The sequence below is a fragment of the Abrus precatorius genome, unplaced genomic scaffold (genome assembly GCF_003935025.1).
Source record: "Abrus precatorius isolate BTA unplaced genomic scaffold, Abrus_2018 Scaffold9, whole genome shotgun sequence".
NCBI lineage: Eukaryota > Viridiplantae > Streptophyta > Magnoliopsida > Fabales > Fabaceae > Abrus > Abrus precatorius.
Genome location: NW_020874439.1, coordinates 4,980,165 through 4,998,159, shown reverse-complemented (window position 1 = coordinate 4,998,159; position 17,995 = coordinate 4,980,165). Strand labels below are relative to the sequence as shown.

General features: G+C 26.2%; 2 protein-coding genes across 2 annotated transcripts; both read left to right on the top strand.

Annotated features, from left to right (window-relative positions):
* Positions 1 to 581: 581 nt before the first annotated feature.
* Positions 582 to 4,523, top strand: LOC113850637 (heavy metal-associated isoprenylated plant protein 4). Its single transcript, XM_027481215.1, has 4 exons — positions 582 to 705; positions 1,135 to 1,316; positions 3,738 to 3,825; positions 3,919 to 4,523. The coding sequence occupies exons 1-4, from the start codon at positions 582 to 584 to the stop codon at positions 4,521 to 4,523; spliced, it is 999 nt and encodes a 332-aa protein (XP_027337016.1).
* Positions 4,524 to 11,443: 6,920 nt separating this feature from the next.
* Positions 11,444 to 17,759, top strand: LOC113849719 (MLO-like protein 1). The gene is made up of 13 exons (XM_027479824.1): positions 11,444 to 11,723; positions 11,978 to 12,228; positions 12,684 to 12,800; positions 12,885 to 12,945; positions 13,545 to 13,639; positions 14,284 to 14,358; positions 14,460 to 14,548; positions 14,665 to 14,714; positions 15,378 to 15,418; positions 16,037 to 16,246; positions 16,356 to 16,423; positions 17,087 to 17,147; positions 17,263 to 17,759. Exons 1-13 carry the CDS (start codon positions 11,537 to 11,539, stop codon positions 17,473 to 17,475), a joined length of 1,518 nt encoding a protein of 505 aa, XP_027335625.1. The 5' UTR covers positions 11,444 to 11,536; the 3' UTR covers positions 17,476 to 17,759.
* The last annotated feature ends 236 nt before the right edge of the window (positions 17,760 to 17,995 follow it).

Sequence of the window (17,995 nt, the reverse complement as noted above, 5' to 3'; positions counted from 1 at the left end):
ATTATTTTAACGTAACTTTTAATACAGAAGTTTTTTTCGCTTTTAAGATTCTTTCATTTAAAAAACATTATGAATTATTCATTATGAGAACAGTTGGACTTGCTCACTCGAAATTAGTATAGTTATCACCTAAATCATTTATGATTAAAAAATTATACTTACATAGAGTGATTATGAATGTGTGGTGTGGGTATATATATATATATATATATACACACAAAAGAAGGAATTTTTTTAAAACAAGATATAAGTATATATAGTTAATACTAAATTAAGAAATTAGTGTAAAGCCTTATTATATATTAATTCAACAGTTAAGAAACCTATGAAACTCCCAATACCATTCTTAGGAAATGATGATTGTCAATTTGGGTAAAACGTACAAGATTCTGTGGTTAAAGTAAGCAAGTTTCAAGGAACTGGTGAGCTACCATTAGCTAAACCAACAAAGAAATTTTGTTAAGAAACTTTGCTTACCAAGCTTTTGCTAACCAATCTAATGGCGATGCCCCAATATCTTGATGCATTTTTTCTCACCCTTTCTTTCATTCTCTTCAATCCTTCATTTTGCACAATAGGGAATGGCTGCAGGTAAAGAAGAAAAGAAGAAAGAAGACATTGAAGTGATCAATGCTGTTTACAGGGTTAACCTGCATTGCATGGAATGTGGGAACAAGATCAAAAAGCATCTCCTCATTACCCCAGGTATGAACTTAATTTAATATATTTTTTTATTTATATATCATTTTAGTTCCTATAAATATGATCATACTTCATTTTTATTTTTTTTAATTTTAATATTCTTAAATTTTGAAATTCTGTAAAATAGTTCATGTCACCGTATAATACTAAATAGTCATGTTACTTCAATGATTATTTTGATATAACATATGATTTATCATATCTAAATATATACATGTAATAAATATATAAATAGTAAAAGAGATTTTTTTAAAATTATAAAATTTATAAGAATTAAAATTAAATGTAATTATATTTATAGAGATTAAAAATAATTCCATCCAATCTTTTCTGTATGCTCTAATAATTAAATTTCTGTAATATAAAGATTTTATTTAATCCTCATTGAGTGAATAGAATTAATAGATTAATGTGATTGTGATATTTTGGCAGGGGTACAGAGTGTGGATATAGATATTGAGAAAGATGAAATAAAGGCAAAAGGGAAAATAGACCCTTTGAAAATATTGAAGCTTATAGAGAAGAAAAGCAAAAAAAAAGTTGAATTAATATCACCAAAAGTGAAGCCCAAGGAGACTCCTACTGTGGATATAAAGCCCAAGGAAATCAAAGATGTAAGTTATTTCTAAATTTTCAATTATTTGCAGTTCACTACATATATGGGTGTAAAGATATTTTTATTTTTATTTAATCATAAGACGATTAATAATTTTGTCATTGAATTTTACAAATAAATAAAATTTTAACGGTTATACTAACTTTAATTTTTAAGATTAAATTTAAACATTCAAAAATAGTAATTTTTTAATTTAAAAAAAGGTCATTTATATTAATTAGAAATATAAATGTATAATAAATGCAATAAAAATGCCATTTACTAACAAATAAAAAACATCAAGTGTTAAAATAATCTTTGTTGGTACAGTATTTGTCTAACATTTTTTTAGGACAGGATTTAAAGATTTATACTAATAATAATATATATTATAGCAATAAATAATTTTGTTAATAAAAATATTAATATATAAAATTACTGTATCAATTGTTAGTAGAAAACGTAATTTGTCTGCATAAATCTCTATAAAATCTATACTAACAATTTTTTTTAATGTTTGATAATTTTTGTGTATTATTAAATGACAATTTCTTATAGTAATATTTTATTTATAATAAAATTTTACTACTATAAAGTGTTTAATCTCAATTTTAAGAGTTAAAATTAATATTTTAAAATATTTTTTAAAAATAAGAAGCTACTGTAAAGGTTTGTGCACTGATGGAGGTGTATGTGTGTAACTAAAGTTCTGGAAAAAAACGGATTAAACTAATGCTTTTCTTTTTCTTTTGTATTTTTTCCCCTTTGTTTATGCATTTTTTTTCCATTGCTTTCCCACATTTTTTTAATCAATTGGGCCTCTAAGATAAAAACTTAAAATAATATACAAAACATTCTACGAACCTTGACCAAAACAAATATTCTAGGACCGTAAAAATAAAAAATATTTATATTTTGCTAATATATTTATAATACAATTTATGTATTAAAAAATTATATATAACATAATTTCCTAAAAAATGCTAAAATTGTCTATTATTTTTTAGTTATACTTAATTCATTTATTACTTTAACATTTGATAAAAGAAAGAGTGCCTAATTGTTTCAGTGTTCACACTGCATAATTTCGTTCTTGCAAATTGAAATTTTTTCCCAATCATTCATCATACTTGGGAAAATATGTAAGAACAATTAGCACAGTTAGATTTGTTTAAGATATCATATCCTATTAAACCAAAAAAGAAAATATCAAACACAGTAGAAATATATAAAACAACAATTAATAATGTAAAAGGTTAACTTTTTAGTCATAATATTTTGATTAATGATGATATAACAAAAATACATGTCAAAAGAATGGGTCTAGAAAAATTATACTCATAAAAAAGATTATATACAAAGTAAACACATTTGCAGCAGTATGAACAAATTAAAATATTCATCACCAACTTTTGAATTGAAAAGTCTTGTTCAGATAGCACATAGGTTTACCGTCCACACATTCATTATTTTTTCTGTGATGACTGTTTTTATAATTGCAATTTGTATGAAGAATCGTGGCATGAAAAGGAATAGCTACAATTATTTAGGCTTTAAAAAATTCAACTTGACATTTACCAGTTCTGAAAATAAAATAATCCACCTTGATAATGGAGTTAATTTAACTTTCGTTGTCTTAGTAAACTCTTTGTTTTTGGGGTCAAGTCTTAGTAAACTGAACTTAATCAAATAATTGTTCATGCTCAAATTTAACATCACAGTCTAAACTTACATCGTTCTGGTGTAAACTAATCCTATGATATAAAGCAAGTTACATATTTTTTTTAATTCCTTAAAATATATCGTATTTTATTTTTGTCTTTTAAATTACGTGAATTATGTATTACGCCTGAAATTTGTGACTCAATTAATGTTTAAAAGAAGTAGAGCATAATTTACATCATAAGGATTTGTAATTAAATAAGCTGATAAATATATTAAATTATCAGAATAAAAGAATTATATTAATTTATTTTAAGAGAAAAAAAGAATATAAGTTGATTATTTAATAAGGCATTATTTTTTCTATAATTTAATACGTTATAAATCACGTGTAAGATATCACTAATTTTAATCCATTTTATCTTAATTTTTATAAATATTTAATGATTTATCTCAATAATATATCACTAATACTCCTAGCTTAGAAATTTTCTTTCTTTGTTTTTGGGAAGTGATCGACCCTGTAACCTGGGTTTCTAAATCCAGCAAGAAATGAGCAAGGATGAAAAATTTAATTATTCCACATGCTCTTAATTAATTAAATGTTATATAGTTTAAGGCATTTAAAAAAAATAGTAAAAGCTTGTGTTTAGATAAAATTGACAGTAAATAAAAGGAATAGAAAAAGTCTTCCCTTCAAATAATTAATATTTGAACTATTTTTGGGGCTATATGAAACTTATTTTATTTTATTTTATTTTTCATGTGTGATTTCAAGCCAATTATCCGCACTATCTCGGTGAAGGTTCACATGCATTGTGACAAATGTGAAGCTGACCTAAAAAGTATATTAATAAAGCACAAAGGTACAAATAACTCAGTGATGAATTCATGTCACATGTGAACCCTTTCCATCTATTTAGACAAGCTTATCCTAATTCTAAGTTGACAAAATATAGGTATTTTCAATGTTAAAACCGATCAGAAGGCTCAAACTGTGACAGTTGAAGGTACAATTGAAGTGGATAAATTGATATCATTTTTGAGAAAAAGGGTGCATAAAAATGCTGAGATTATTTCCATAAAAGAAGAGAAAAAGGGTAAAGAGGAAGGGAAGTCTTCAGAAAACACCAAAGATAAGGATCAAGGTAAGTCTAGTGAATCAACAAAGGAAAAAAATGATGACAAAAAATCAGGTGAATCAACAAAGAAAAAAGATGATGACATAAAATCAGGTGAATCTACCAAGAAAAAAGATGATGACATAAAATCAGGTGAATCTACCAAGAAAAAAGATGATAGCAAATCAGGTGAATCTACCAAAGAGAAGGATTTAGTGAAGTCTGGTGAATCAGCCAAAGAGAAGGATTTAGGGAAGTCTGGTGAATCAGCCAAGGGAAAAGCAGAGGGCAAGTTAGGTGAAACAAGCAAAATAATAGAGATTCATCAAGGGTATACAAAAGAAGAGATTAAGATTAAGGATAATGTTCCTTATATAATTCACTATGTTTATGCCCCACAGCTATTTAGTGATGAGAATCCAAATTCTTGTTCTATTTTGTAATTGGAGTATTATAAAATAGACTAAATAAATAAATAATTCATATAGAAAAAGATATAGAGGGGCCAGTTCCCTGCTTGTTAGGTTATCTACAAACTTTATTTTAATATTCATATTATAATTGTTTGTGAAATGGGGTGCTTGTAATTTCAAATACAGTGTATATTTGATCCATTATTCTTCTGCCTGTTGTATCATTGATTAAAATAATAAATGCCTTCTGTCAATTTCAAGGGAAAGCCATTCCAGTAATACTCCAATTTGCTGTACATTTTTTTTTTATCAAATTTATATTTAAGGTGTAAATGCTAAAGTAATTTATAATACCAAAAAAAATATATTTAAAAGTAGGTTATGTATCTGTATAATATACAGGTTTATAAAAAATATTATTTTATTTTTATATTATTAACCATTTAATATATATTAATAATATTAAATATTTTTATTTTAACTATACTTTAGATAATTAACTTAATTTACTTGAAAATATTAAATTATTTATTCAGTATTTAAAAATTTATTCAATATCAAATTACATATTAAGATTTGTGATATTAAATCAAATGATATGGAATAAGTTATTTTATTAATGTCATTTTTTTAGTAAACATTTAGAGAAATTTTTGTAAAAGAAAAATTAGTAAATAAATATTATTTTTTTCATAAGTTAGAAACAACTCATACTTTTTTGTGTTATGAGAAGTTAAGTGAAGTTTTGTCCTTTAAATTTTCTAAAATTTGAAAATATAAATTATTTTTAACTTATGAAAAAGTTTTCTAAATTGTTTATACTAATTTTTTTCTTCCCTAAGGATTTATATAGAAGTTCAGCTAAATAAAACTTAAGTTATAGAATAAATCATTTCACCACAAAACCAATTGATGGGAGTTTATTTCAACTTAATATATGATCTCAAATTCTAGTTTAAGTTCAAGTCTCATATGAAATCAAGGAGCAGAGTGTCCTTATGAGACTCCATAGACAGATTCAATAAATCTTATTATTCATATTATTTTATACAATAGATTATTACATTTTATTTTCAAAATATGTATTCTACAATAATAATTCATGTTAATTTTATTGTTAATAAAAAATGTTAAAATATTAGTATTGTTAATGTAATTAGCTTGATTAGCATTCTTATTGTATTATCTTGTTTATAAATTAATTGAGTATGTAATTTTTTTATATTTCATTGTGAGCTATAAATAGGGTACTTTTGTATTCTATGTTAGTTTTGTGTCTTATCTCCTTTCTTGTTTTTTTATACTTTTATTTTGTGCATAACTTTAGAGTTTATTTTGAAGTTAATTTTTGGAAAGAAAGTTTCCATGTGAGTTTATCTTTATTTAAAAGTTTTCAAATGAGAAAGAGTTTATAAAACCTCTAAATTTTTTTAAATCCTGTATTTTAAAATTTTCTCAATATAGAATTTTGTATTAACTATCATTCCTCTTCATTTTTCCATTCCTCCCTTACCCTTTAATCACTTTCCTCTCCTCTCTTTCTAAACTTCCAAACAAAATCTTATCCTACACTTCTTCTATATTAACTTTTTTTTTTCTACATTAGAGTTACAATTTTAGTTTTCTTTTTTCTTTCTTCCTAATATTCACTATTTATTGTTTTGTGTTTTGTTAAGTTTCTCTCTTAAAGTTTATTTAAACATTGAGAACCATATTTCTTCGTGTTTTTTGATATTCACAGTTTGTTCTTTCTCTTTGTTATTGAATTGATTTCTTTATTAATTACTATTAATATTATTAAATATGTAAAACAAATCATAATTAATATAAATGAATTAATAATCAGACTGACTAATAAGGTAGAAAAATACTATATATCATGCATTTATTGACTGTCATTTTACTTGTAGTGCATAAAAAACAACTAATTTGATATTTACATACAATATTTAATATTTAAATTGAAAAAAATGTAAGAAAATGAAATAATTTAATTAAAACATTAAATGACTATTAAAAAATTAAGGTTTATCATCTTTTCTTTTCTAAGATGCAATAAAATAGTGAAAGTTTATATATGAATAAAATTTAAATATAGACTATTAAATATCATTTACTGATCATATTATTAAATTAAGAAATTCTTAATCGTTAAAAATAGACAATGATTAATAACTATACCACAAAGTCAATGGATGGAAATTCTAATTTAGTGTGCATATTTTTTGCTCTTTTTTACTCTTTTATTAATTTTATGATTCTCTCATTAATTAATATTAATATAATTCATAAAAATATTAAAAAACAATGCATTATTATTAATTATTGAATGAATTTATTTGAAAATCCATTAAAGACACTTCCTTGAGTAAAAAATTTGTTGAAAAAGGATATAGAAATAAGACAAAATATTTCAATTAGAAATTAATTTGATTTCTTTTAAAATTTAATGTGACTCTATTGAACAGAGGTTATAAAATGGGTCGATCTTTTGATTTCTTCTATTAAAAATATTACATGAAAATATAAATAATATATAAATTTAGCTACTCAATTATATATATATATATATATATATATATATATATATATATATAACTTCCACTTATATAATTTAATTCCTATAATATATAATTCTTATTTAGCTCGACCTATACTAGTCATCCTTTTTGCCATTTCCAAATATTTCTGGTATTTGACAAACAAATGCAAATTAAGTAATTTTAAAAGTATAGGAATAAACATGGGTCCCGATCATTTCCTCTTCAGCTAATATAAATAAAATCATATATGTAGATTCTATTTCTATTATATAAAAAATACAAAATATAGTAATTTATTTATTTTATGTGTTAAAGTTTGTTTACTTTTGACCACTTTTCTAAATATTTTTAAATCTATCTTTATAAATAAATATTGATTTGAAAGTATAAGCAAATGAAAGTTGAAGAGAGAGAAATAATATTATATATAAATATATTTTCATTTTAAAAGTCACATATTATTTTACTTTTGAAAATGATAATTTTATATTATTATAAATTAATTAATTTTAATTTTTTTTTGTCAATATCTATCTATTTATATACACTGCTAAAGTTCTTTCACTAAAATTATCACGTGATTTTTTTTATTTTTTAAAAAATGTTTTTAGTAATTCATTGTATTTATTTTTAATTCACACTTTAGAAAGTGAGGTTACGTGTGATATTTTTTAATTTAGAAAATTATGTCAATGTTTTAGGTTAAAATTTACTCACTTCAATCGAGTCTGCTTGTGTTTCTTAATTTGGATAATTGAGAGTGTGATACAATTCTTCACATATTCTAATACAAGATACTACCAAAAACTAAAATTCATAAAAAAAGTATATGTATATTCTTATAACATCGAAAATATTCTCATATGTATTAGTTTTTAAAATTTTCATAACCAAATCAAAGAAAAAAATACACTCAATTCTTACTCAATTTTATATAAAATCTTTAAATAGGCAATTTCTCTTTATTCTTTTATCCCAATATTCCTCATATCAAATTCCTAATTAAAACTATAATCTAAAATAAATTCACATGAATATTTTTTTGGAATTAACATGACCAAATATCACGTGGATAATTTTTTAAAATTATTAACACAATACTTTTTCAAAATCATCAACTAAAAAAAAGAAAAGATTTCAAGTTTTAATTCTAACTTAAAGTAATAGAAGAAACATGAAAAAAAAAAGTTTGACAATTATAAGGTAAATCTTCTGGCATCAATTTGATATTTAAACTTGACCTCTTTTTTAATTGCCATGTTTTCTAAAATTTAAAGTAATGCAAAAATTAATCTTAATCATTAAATATATTAGAAATCTATAATATTACATGGGGTTGGGGTGTTTTTCTATAACAGATAAATTCATGAAATCGCAATTTGTACATATCAATGCCTAACCATCACTAATCATTTAATTACGTTATGTGATTAACAAATAATAATTAAAAGAGTTATTTTTGTAACATCTAATATATATATATATATATATATATATATATATTCTTAAATAGAAATACAAGTTTAAATGTTCTATTTATTTACTTCAAAAGTTTCTTTTATCATATTAAAAAGATATTATTATTATTCCTAAATTTGATTACTTATGTTATATTTTTTATGTGCGTTAAATTTATAAAATAATATTTTTTGCACCCATGTATCATTATTATACTCATAAAATTCTTAGTTTTAAATTTTGAGTAATATATATATATTGTAAGAATTTTTTATACTTTATTTGTTATCAAGTATTCTCAAGAACTTAAGAGCGGGATGAATTAAGTTCTTATAATTTTTTTTATTTTCTTTTGCATAACCTCACTTTTTAAGTTTTTGTTGGTGTAAAATATTTAAGGAATGCCCAAGTGAGTGTGAAAATGAGCATGCAAGTTATTGAAATGAAAAGTTGATAGAAAAAAAAAAAACCATAAACTAATACTTGCAATAATGTAAAAGTAAAAAGATGAGAGAAGCAAACACATATCTATCCTGGTTTATTCTTTCTTGTCTATGTCTAATTTCAAGCAATTGCTTAAGATTTTTCACTAGTCTTCAACCCTTAAAGGTGTTTGGAAACTTTTACAATGCTTTGAGTACTCACACTTTTGAAAATTCTCATTCTAGTACTTGAGTCACTCAACAACAAAAGGGATGTTTCACCCTTTTAATCTTTTTTAGGGATATTTCACCCTCTTGCAAGATTTCAAGATAAAAGAAACACAAGAAATTCACTCTCAGTTCAAGGAAAATGTTACAAATTGAAGCTCCAGAATGTTTTCATTTTTTTAGCCACAAAACTTAATAGAAAAATCAAGAGATAAGAAAGATAATTAACTGTGATTGATAAATGGTTTTTTATCATGTGTAAATGTACCATTCAACATGTATTTATAAGTCATAGAAACATACAAGTTTGGTAGTTCAAAACTAGTCATTTTGGTCATCTAACTGCACTGTAATTGATTTATCATACTTGTTAATTGATTACACTATTTAAAAATATAATTTTAGGTAATCGTAAGAATAATGTAATTAATTACAATTTACTGTAACCGTTTAACAGTAAGACAATTTATGAATTTTGTTACTAAAAATAATTATGATCTATTACTAGTGTTAAAAATACTTGCAATCATGACTAAATTCCCTTATAATCAAAACCTGTAATATAATTAATTACTTTATTTAATCACGATTATTATGTTAATAAAAGTATTAATTTATATAATAATTAATATAAAAAAAAACTCTCAATACATCCTAATTATTTTTTATTTTCTTTTAACGAATATGCCTTGTAAATTTTGTTAAACCCATCGGTTCCCAAAATTAAAGTCGTGGGTAATTTTTTCTAACTTGAACACGCTTGAGAGTTGATACCAATAGAAATAGACTGAAGTGGTCTTCTAGATGATGACCTCAGACACTGTTGAAAATAAGAGATCATTGTTTCCTGTGAATGCGAACGAGTCTAGTCAAGTTCTTCTCTTTATTTTCTCTTTTAAAATTACAATCAAAACGTGCCCTCATTCTTCGTTTTCGTTTCCACAAACGACACGATCCAGATACAACCTCTCAAGACTTTTACTTTATGAAACCCATCTTTTCGTTATAGACTATTTTTTTATACAGACTTTGATTCAACACTTTAACCAATCGTATTAAATGTTCATCATTTGAACTCATCGTATGCTGATTTAGAAGAAAAAAAATTATGATTTTATAAGCATGCAATCGAAATTTAAAAATATTTATTATATTAAATATATGAAAGTTATTTAGTATGTATTTATAAAATTTTAAAATAAATATATTAGGCCCTGTTACAAGAGGAATGTGTTATTATACTTTTTAATAAAAAAAATTTAAATTCGTTATTGGTTATCATTCATCAAACGTAATTAATGCTTTCACATGATGTGACCACCTCGCACGGACGTAATAGAAAATCTGATATACCAAACCATTCTCTAAATTATGAGCGTTAGCCAATTTAATCTTTAAAACTGTGTTTTTAAAAAATATATATTAAATTATGGTTATTTTAGTCTATGGTGTTATAAAAAAATGATAGTTTTAGTGTTATAATTATAAGATTAAAAATTTAAGCAGCTCATATTTAATAATAATTTACAAATTAAAACAAGATTTTGTGTAAATGATATTTTTTTTGTAATATAAAATTTATTTTTAATGTGTCTAAAAATGAACCCACAATAAATTAGTAAATAATATTTTTTATTAAACTTATAATATTAATTTTATTAATACGTAAATTCTACAATACATTGTAACTATTAATAAAAAATTACTATATATAATTTTTTATTATGTATTTTTGAAACGCTTTAAAAAAATTGACTAATTCTAAATCTTCTTACCTTTTATACCTATAAATTTTCCTAACTATTTAATATTTTTTACATTTTTAAAATAATAAATGCATGTATTTTTCAATTTAATACTTATTTTATTAAATAATATAAGAATAATGAGAAAGATTCATATGAAGATATAGTAAATTTATATAAAAATAAAATTAATAAGACATGAAGTGGAGCAATCGGGTGGTCTTGTTCTTGTTAAGTAAGAAGCGCGTGGACAAAGTTCTCTTGAAATGGACATTTATTATTTAAACAGAACGAGATAACATGATAACGTGAGAGAGTGTAGTAGTTGTAATGTAACATGTTCATACGACGAGAATCGCGTTATTCGCAGGTTGCAAAGTGAACACACAACACACGGCTATAGTAGGTATGTCATGTCCCAAAAACAATTAATTCGAATTTTCATAATCCAAACTCAGCACAATTAATTTTGAGATGTGATGAATTAATTGGTTCCACATAGAAACAACACGCATGAATAAGCAACGTTGCAAGTAGAAGAGAGAGAAGAGAAGAGTTGAATATATATATATATATATATATATATATATATATAGTGTGTGTGTGAGAGAGAGAGTGGTAGAGAAGAAGAGAAAGGTGAAGAGAGAATGAGTGGTGGAGGTGTTGAAGAAGGAAACGACTTGGAGTTCACTCCTACGTGGGTTGTTGCTGTTGTTTGCTCTGTCATCGTTGCTGTTTCCTTTGCTGCTGAACGTTTTCTTCATTATGGAGGCAAGTTTCTCAAGAAGAAGAATCAGAAACCACTCTATGAAGCTCTGCAGAAAATCAAAGAAGGTTCTTGTCTTCAATTCATTTTTTAAAAAAGTTTTGGTTGGCATATTTATTGATCAGAAAAAATTTTTAAGCGTTGAAGTATAGTTTTTAAGATAAAACTTTAATTTTGATCGAAGAATAACATGGAAAAATATGTATGTTATTGCATCCAAATTTTGTCTTTATGATTAAAGGGGTATGCAGTGATTCTGATCTGAGAAATGGGGTTTGATCAATTTTAAATTTTTCTTTTTTTTTTTTTGTTCTTGTTTCAGAGTTGATGCTGTTGGGTTTTATTTCTCTGCTTCTGACGGTGACGCAAAACGGGATAATCAAAATCTGTGTTCCGGTGGGTTGGACTCACCATATGCTTCCATGTAGCCTCAAGGATAAAGAAAATGAAGAATCAAAAACACCCACATCACATTTTCAGAATTCTTTCTCTGGCACTGTTAGGCACCTTTTAGCTGAGAGTGAAAATCACCAGCCGGCAACAGAGGCAAAAACTGGACACTGTGCTGCCAAGGTATTAAAACATTAGTATAAAGTGCATGCTATCATTCCCTGTTAATTACTCCATCCATTTCAAAATGATTGTCGTTTAAGGTTTTTCCGTAAAGATTAAGGAAAGCAATAAATATTTTAATTAGTGGAGTAGTTTTACTAAATTATCTCTGTTTATAGTTTATTTAGTTCGCTTAACTTTTCACTCAATATTCAAAAGTCATTATATTCATCATTTATTTATAATATAATTGAAATAAAATAAATAATGTTTCATTGAAATCTTAAAACGTGATTTAATATGATTTTATTTTTTTGCTAAAATGACAATTAATTTGAAATGGAGGGAGTGTCATATTCATAGTTTATCTTGACAAATTTTTTTAATGATTTTTCATCTCTTATGCCTTTGATCTTCCAGTTTCTGGCAGACTAAACCATAAATACTTTGTTGTGTATTTTTTATTTTCTTTTCAGGGCAAGGTTCCTCTATTATCCGTGGAAGCACTCCATCATTTACACATCTTTATTTTTGTCCTAGCTATAGTCCATGTGACCTTTTGTGTTCTGACTGTTTTCTTTGGAGGGTTAAAAGTGAGTACATAATACACTTTAATTATAAGGTTCTCTTGTTGAATTGAAACCTATTTTTTACTAATAAATATCTCTAATTAATAGATACGTCAGTGGAAACACTGGGAAAACTCTATTGGTGATGAAAACTATGAAGGACAGCCAGGTAAACAGATTTGTTCAGTAACTTATTGTATATTCTCTATTCAATTTGATCAATTTCTGTTTGTCTGGGAATCACTAAACCATCTATTTTTGTCATCATATATAAGAATTGAAGCCCAAGTTGTGGTATTAACGCCTCAATTGCCCAATTAGTTTAAATTTCAATTACATGTTGCCGACTCAGCATCTCACTTGGATAAGAAAAGTATGCAAAAATTGATGGAAAAGTTATAAGATGCCCAGTGTAGATAATGTGCAGGTTTATAAGTCTATTTGGATATGCAACTTAATTAAATAGTTTTTAATATTTTTTTAAAAAATAATGGCTGATGACTTATGTCATAAATTTATTTTAACTATGAAATTAATTGGGATAATCTAAAAAACAGCTTATTTTGATAAGCTATATCAAAAAGTTAATTGAAATAAGTTAAAAAAAGCTAATAAGAATCATAAATTATTTTCATAAGCTGTTACAAGCTCTTTCAAACATACCCTATATTTAATTTACCAGAAGTTTCCTAATTGAACTTCTGAAAAGTTATGTAATTTTATTTTTTCTCTGCTAACAACTTTTATATGCATACTGGTTTAATGCAGCTATGGAACCAACGGTGACTCATGTTCACCAGCACGCTTTTATCAGGGATCGTTTCACTGGTTTTGGCAAAGATTCTACTGTGCTGGGCTGGGTGGTAGGTTATTTATAAGTATTTAATTGTCTGAAACTTTGATAGAATAGAAAATACACACACACATACTCCAGTTCAGTCTTTCTTCATGTCAAGCCATTTCTTCTAATCTCTTAGAATGGAATTTGTGTGCAAATTGGATTTTGGATGTAGAGAACAAGGGAGAAAGTGTGTATATTTTACAGTGTCTATACAATGCAATAGTATCGCCTATTTATAGCCTAAAATGAAATGCAAAATGGGAAGTACAATAAATTACAATGAACAGAAATTGTTATGACAGACAAATTGATTCAATGAAGCCAATGTGATTATGCTAATAATGTTGTGATTGTACCAACATTGGAATTGGCTGTGTAGCTTGATGTATATTTTGGCCTAAACAATGGTTTTATATGGCATTGATTTCTGTTAAATCTTGTTTCTATATTATTTTTCCTTCCAGGTTTGATTACCACTTTGCAGTTCTATGTTTCATGATTTCATGTACAGATTAACAATTTTCTGTGAAACTGAAAAAACTAATGATCCTTGCTGTAGAGTGCAGACAGCTAAAATTAGTGACTGCATAAAGTTTTGCTAAGTGACATTGCCATGTTGTTATTGAAATGATTGTTATTCCTTCTAACTTTTCATGTCTTTTTCAGAAATCTTTCTTCAAGCAATTTTATGGATCTGTGACAAAATTAGATTATGTGACATTAAGGCTTGGTTTCATTATGGTAAGATTTTAATATGCTGTCAAATAAGCTCCTAGCTTCTTATTAGGCTGTAATTTCTAAGATTGAACCATAATTCAATGTATCTTGTATCTTTGTTTTAGACCCATTGCAGAGGAAATCCAAAGTTTAATTTTCACAAGTACATGATTCGGGCCCTTGAAGATGATTTCAAGAAAGTTGTTGGTATAAGGTATACGCTTCTGTAGAATAACTCTAGTAATTTTTTAAGCTTCTATTTGATACATCTTTTACAGTGTTTACTCAATAGTGAGCCTTGCTTATAAGTTATTGATTTCATGGTTGCAGTTGGTATCTTTGGATCTTTGTGGTCATCTTCATGCTGCTTAATATCAATGGTATGCTACTAGCCCTAGCACTTATGTGCAATGACTAACAGTTTCGCTGCATGCTATCTATATTTTCTACTTTAAACAGAGTTATGCTAGCCGATAATAAATTAGTATTACAGTGATGAGTTGATTTCACACCTAATTAAACCATAGAAAGTTTTACAACTATGTAGTACTATCTTGTGTCACATTGAACCCTGTATATGTTTCACAATTATTTTTGTAGTTTCTTGTTTTGGCAACATGGATGAATCTTGCATGGGATACAACATTGTATGACAGTCTAATTGGCTCTGCTATGTTTGAAACTTTTCTCTGTGTCCTTTTGTGTTTCTACATGTGCCATTCTTTGAGAGCTAAAGTGGTAAATTTTGTTAGTTAGTTTGTACCCTGTAACATTGTTAATGATTGCAGCAATGCAATCCCTTACTGATCTTTGTTTGTGCTTTTGTTGAAGAAATAAATAAATAAAATTTTCTATTATTAAAAAGGAAGAGGACTGGGAGTAAAGGATTTTTATGAGATTGCAATGAACATCATTAACGACAATGATTAGTATACTTTTGCCTAAAGGAGTGATAGTGCTAGTAGCATATTCTGTTTTTTTTATATTAATATTTAATAGCTTTAATTTGAATCTCATAATTATGATTTTGCTTTCTCTTCCAGGTTGGCACACATATTTCTGGATTGCTTTCATTCCTGTCATTGTAAGTATCATGATAAATTTGAATGGTTCTTTTCTGTGAACAATACCACATCACTACATTAATTCAGCCTTGATAACATGTCATGTCTTAATTTTGCTCAAGGGATATGAGAAATATTGAACGTTGCAAGATGTATGATTCTAATCCCATTAACATGATGTTATGACAGTTTTCGGCTGTATGGTTAATACTTAGTAAGAATTTGATCTTAAAGGCATCCTTCTAATTCTGATTACAGTTACACTAGTGTGAATTGTCATTTTTCAAATCTACTACCATCTTTTTCTTATAATGGATGCAATTGAATACGCTATTAGCAGGATAGGTAATTACTTCTCCATAGTAAACAACATAAGTTACTGCAACAATTTTTTTATATTCATTATTTAAGTTTATACTTAATGCAGTAGTTTGTAAAAATTATTTTTCTGTTTTTTTTTTCCAATTAATATTTTACTTATAGAAGAGTGATGCATTTGAACAAGTGCTGCCCTTTCTATCAATTTTGTTTTCTTGGCATCAGCGTATGCATAGGCATATATACACATATGAACACTATGCATACAAGTATATCTTCCACTTCAGTTAATTTTGCTTTTGCTGGTGTTGATTCTTTAGCTTCTACTTGCTGTGGGAACTAAGCTGGAGCATGTGATAATTCAATTAGCTCATGAAGTAGCTGAAAAGCATTCTGCTATAGAAGGTGAATTAGTTGTTCAACCAAAAGATGATCTTTTTTGGTTTCATCGGCCCCACATTGTCCTCTTCTTGATCCACTTCATCCTTTTCCAAAATGCTTTTGAGATAGCATTTTTCTTTTGGATATGGGTAAGCATATTGGTTTAAAGCACAAATTTATGGTGATCTTTGCTAGCCTTTTTGTAAAAAATTGTTCCATAGTTCTAGTCAATATAACCTTATTATTTGTGTATCTTAGGTTACGTATGGCTTTGACTCTTGTATAATGGGAAAAGTCCGTTACATTGTGCCAAGGCTCGTTATTGGGTAACTACAATACTTTCTTTATCTTTCTCTTTTGTGTGATACCCTTTTTTCTAAAACATTTGAATTTAATTAATAGGATTTGAGTCAAATCAATTTAAGAGACAAAGCTCTCCAATTGCAAGAACGGATCCACTCATATGTTTAACTTTTGCAAAACCATATCAAATGAAAATTTCATGTCCAACTCTCTTTGTAAACCTATACATAAATAAGAGAAATGTTAGTTATACACTAATTTTGTACAGCATTTTATATATATATATATAAAAAGAAATAGGAAGAATAAAGGAAAAAGTGTGATAAGAGAGTATGTGATGAAAATAAAATTGAGAGAAAAAACAGTAATAAAGAAAATATCATACAAAAATATTATATAAATTATACAAGTCTTTTTAATAAAGCTCTACTTATTTAATCTCTATGAAGAGAAAGATAGAGACAAAATTTTCAAATAACATGGTCATGTAAAATTCCACTCTAAGAGGTCCATCTCCCACCAATATTTGACTTCTTACACTTGCAAGTCTCAAATACAACCAAACACCTTAATATACTAACCACTTTCATTAATTTCTTTACATTGTGGCTTATTTCAACAGCATTCTAAATTACAATATTTTCTCTCTATCTCCTTTTTCTTAACCCTTTCTGTTGGGGTTGCAGGGTATTTATACAGATACTATGCAGCTACAGTACCCTACCATTGTATGCAATCGTTACGCAGGTGAATTAGAGTTGCTTTTCAAAATGAAATGATGTCCAATTTTATCTTCTACTTTTTTTACAAATTAAGGTGTCTTTACATTGACATTCATCATTTGCTACATATAATAATGTAGATGGGAACACACTTTAAGAAAGCGATATTTGATGAGCAAGTGCAAGCAAGAATTGTTGGTTGGGCACAAAAGGCAAAGAAAAAGGGATTAAGAGGTGAATCTGTTCAAGGAAGTTCTCATGCAAATGTTGGAATTCAGCTAGGAACAATGTTCAGGAGGGTTTCTGGCCCAGAAGACAATGTTATTGTCCCTAAAAATGATGGCTCTGAATGAGTGTGAATGGTGGCTAAGATCAACACAATAGGCAAACTGTGTTTTACAACCATTATATTATATATATTTGTAAATGTTAATTTCCTTAGTATCAAATGAGAATAAGTAATGTTATTCTCACATTTTTCTTTACTTTATTTATTTTTATTTCTCTTTGTTGTGCCACCTATTTTATCTTATATCTTTTTTATCTCTTTTATTGTAAGAAATATTATAAAAAAGATATTGTCACTGTCAGAATAGCATTATTATAAGCAATTAATCACAAAGTTTTTGGTAGTGGGGGCAAAGACAGTGAATGATGAGGACATACTATATTGCTAAGCTAACATTACAAATTTTAAAAACGGGATTTTGAAAGAGGGAAAAGTTATCGATTGTAAAGAACAGTTGTTCATTACAAATTTTGTTATATTTTTTAGTCACAATTTTTAATATTTTGGGACATTTTTTTCGATTTAATTGTAATATTTTCATAGTATACGATTATTTATATATTGTAATATTTGTTTTTATTAAG

What these genes read in the sequence shown, in the direction of transcription:
- LOC113850637 (XM_027481215.1), top strand. Translation starts at nt 582, where the DNA reads ATGGCTGCAGGTAAAGAAGAAAAGAAGAAAGAAGACATTGAAGTGATC. An exon ending in GCATCTCCTCATTACCCCAG is followed by an intron (nt 706 to 1,134) that starts GTATGAACTTAA and finishes ATATTTTGGCAG; the next exon opens with GGGTACAGAGTGTGGATATA. An exon ending in TATATTAATAAAGCACAAAG is followed by an intron (nt 3,826 to 3,918) that starts GTACAAATAACT and finishes GACAAAATATAG; the next exon opens with GTATTTTCAATGTTAAAACC.
- LOC113849719 (XM_027479824.1), top strand. Translation starts at nt 11,537, where the DNA reads ATGAGTGGTGGAGGTGTTGAAGAAGGAAACGACTTGGAGTTCACTCCT. An exon ending in CTGGACACTGTGCTGCCAAG is followed by an intron (nt 12,229 to 12,683) that starts GTATTAAAACAT and finishes TTTTCTTTTCAG; the next exon opens with GGCAAGGTTCCTCTATTATC. An exon ending in TTGCTTTCATTCCTGTCATT is followed by an intron (nt 15,419 to 16,036) that starts GTAAGTATCATG and finishes TTGATTCTTTAG; the next exon opens with CTTCTACTTGCTGTGGGAAC.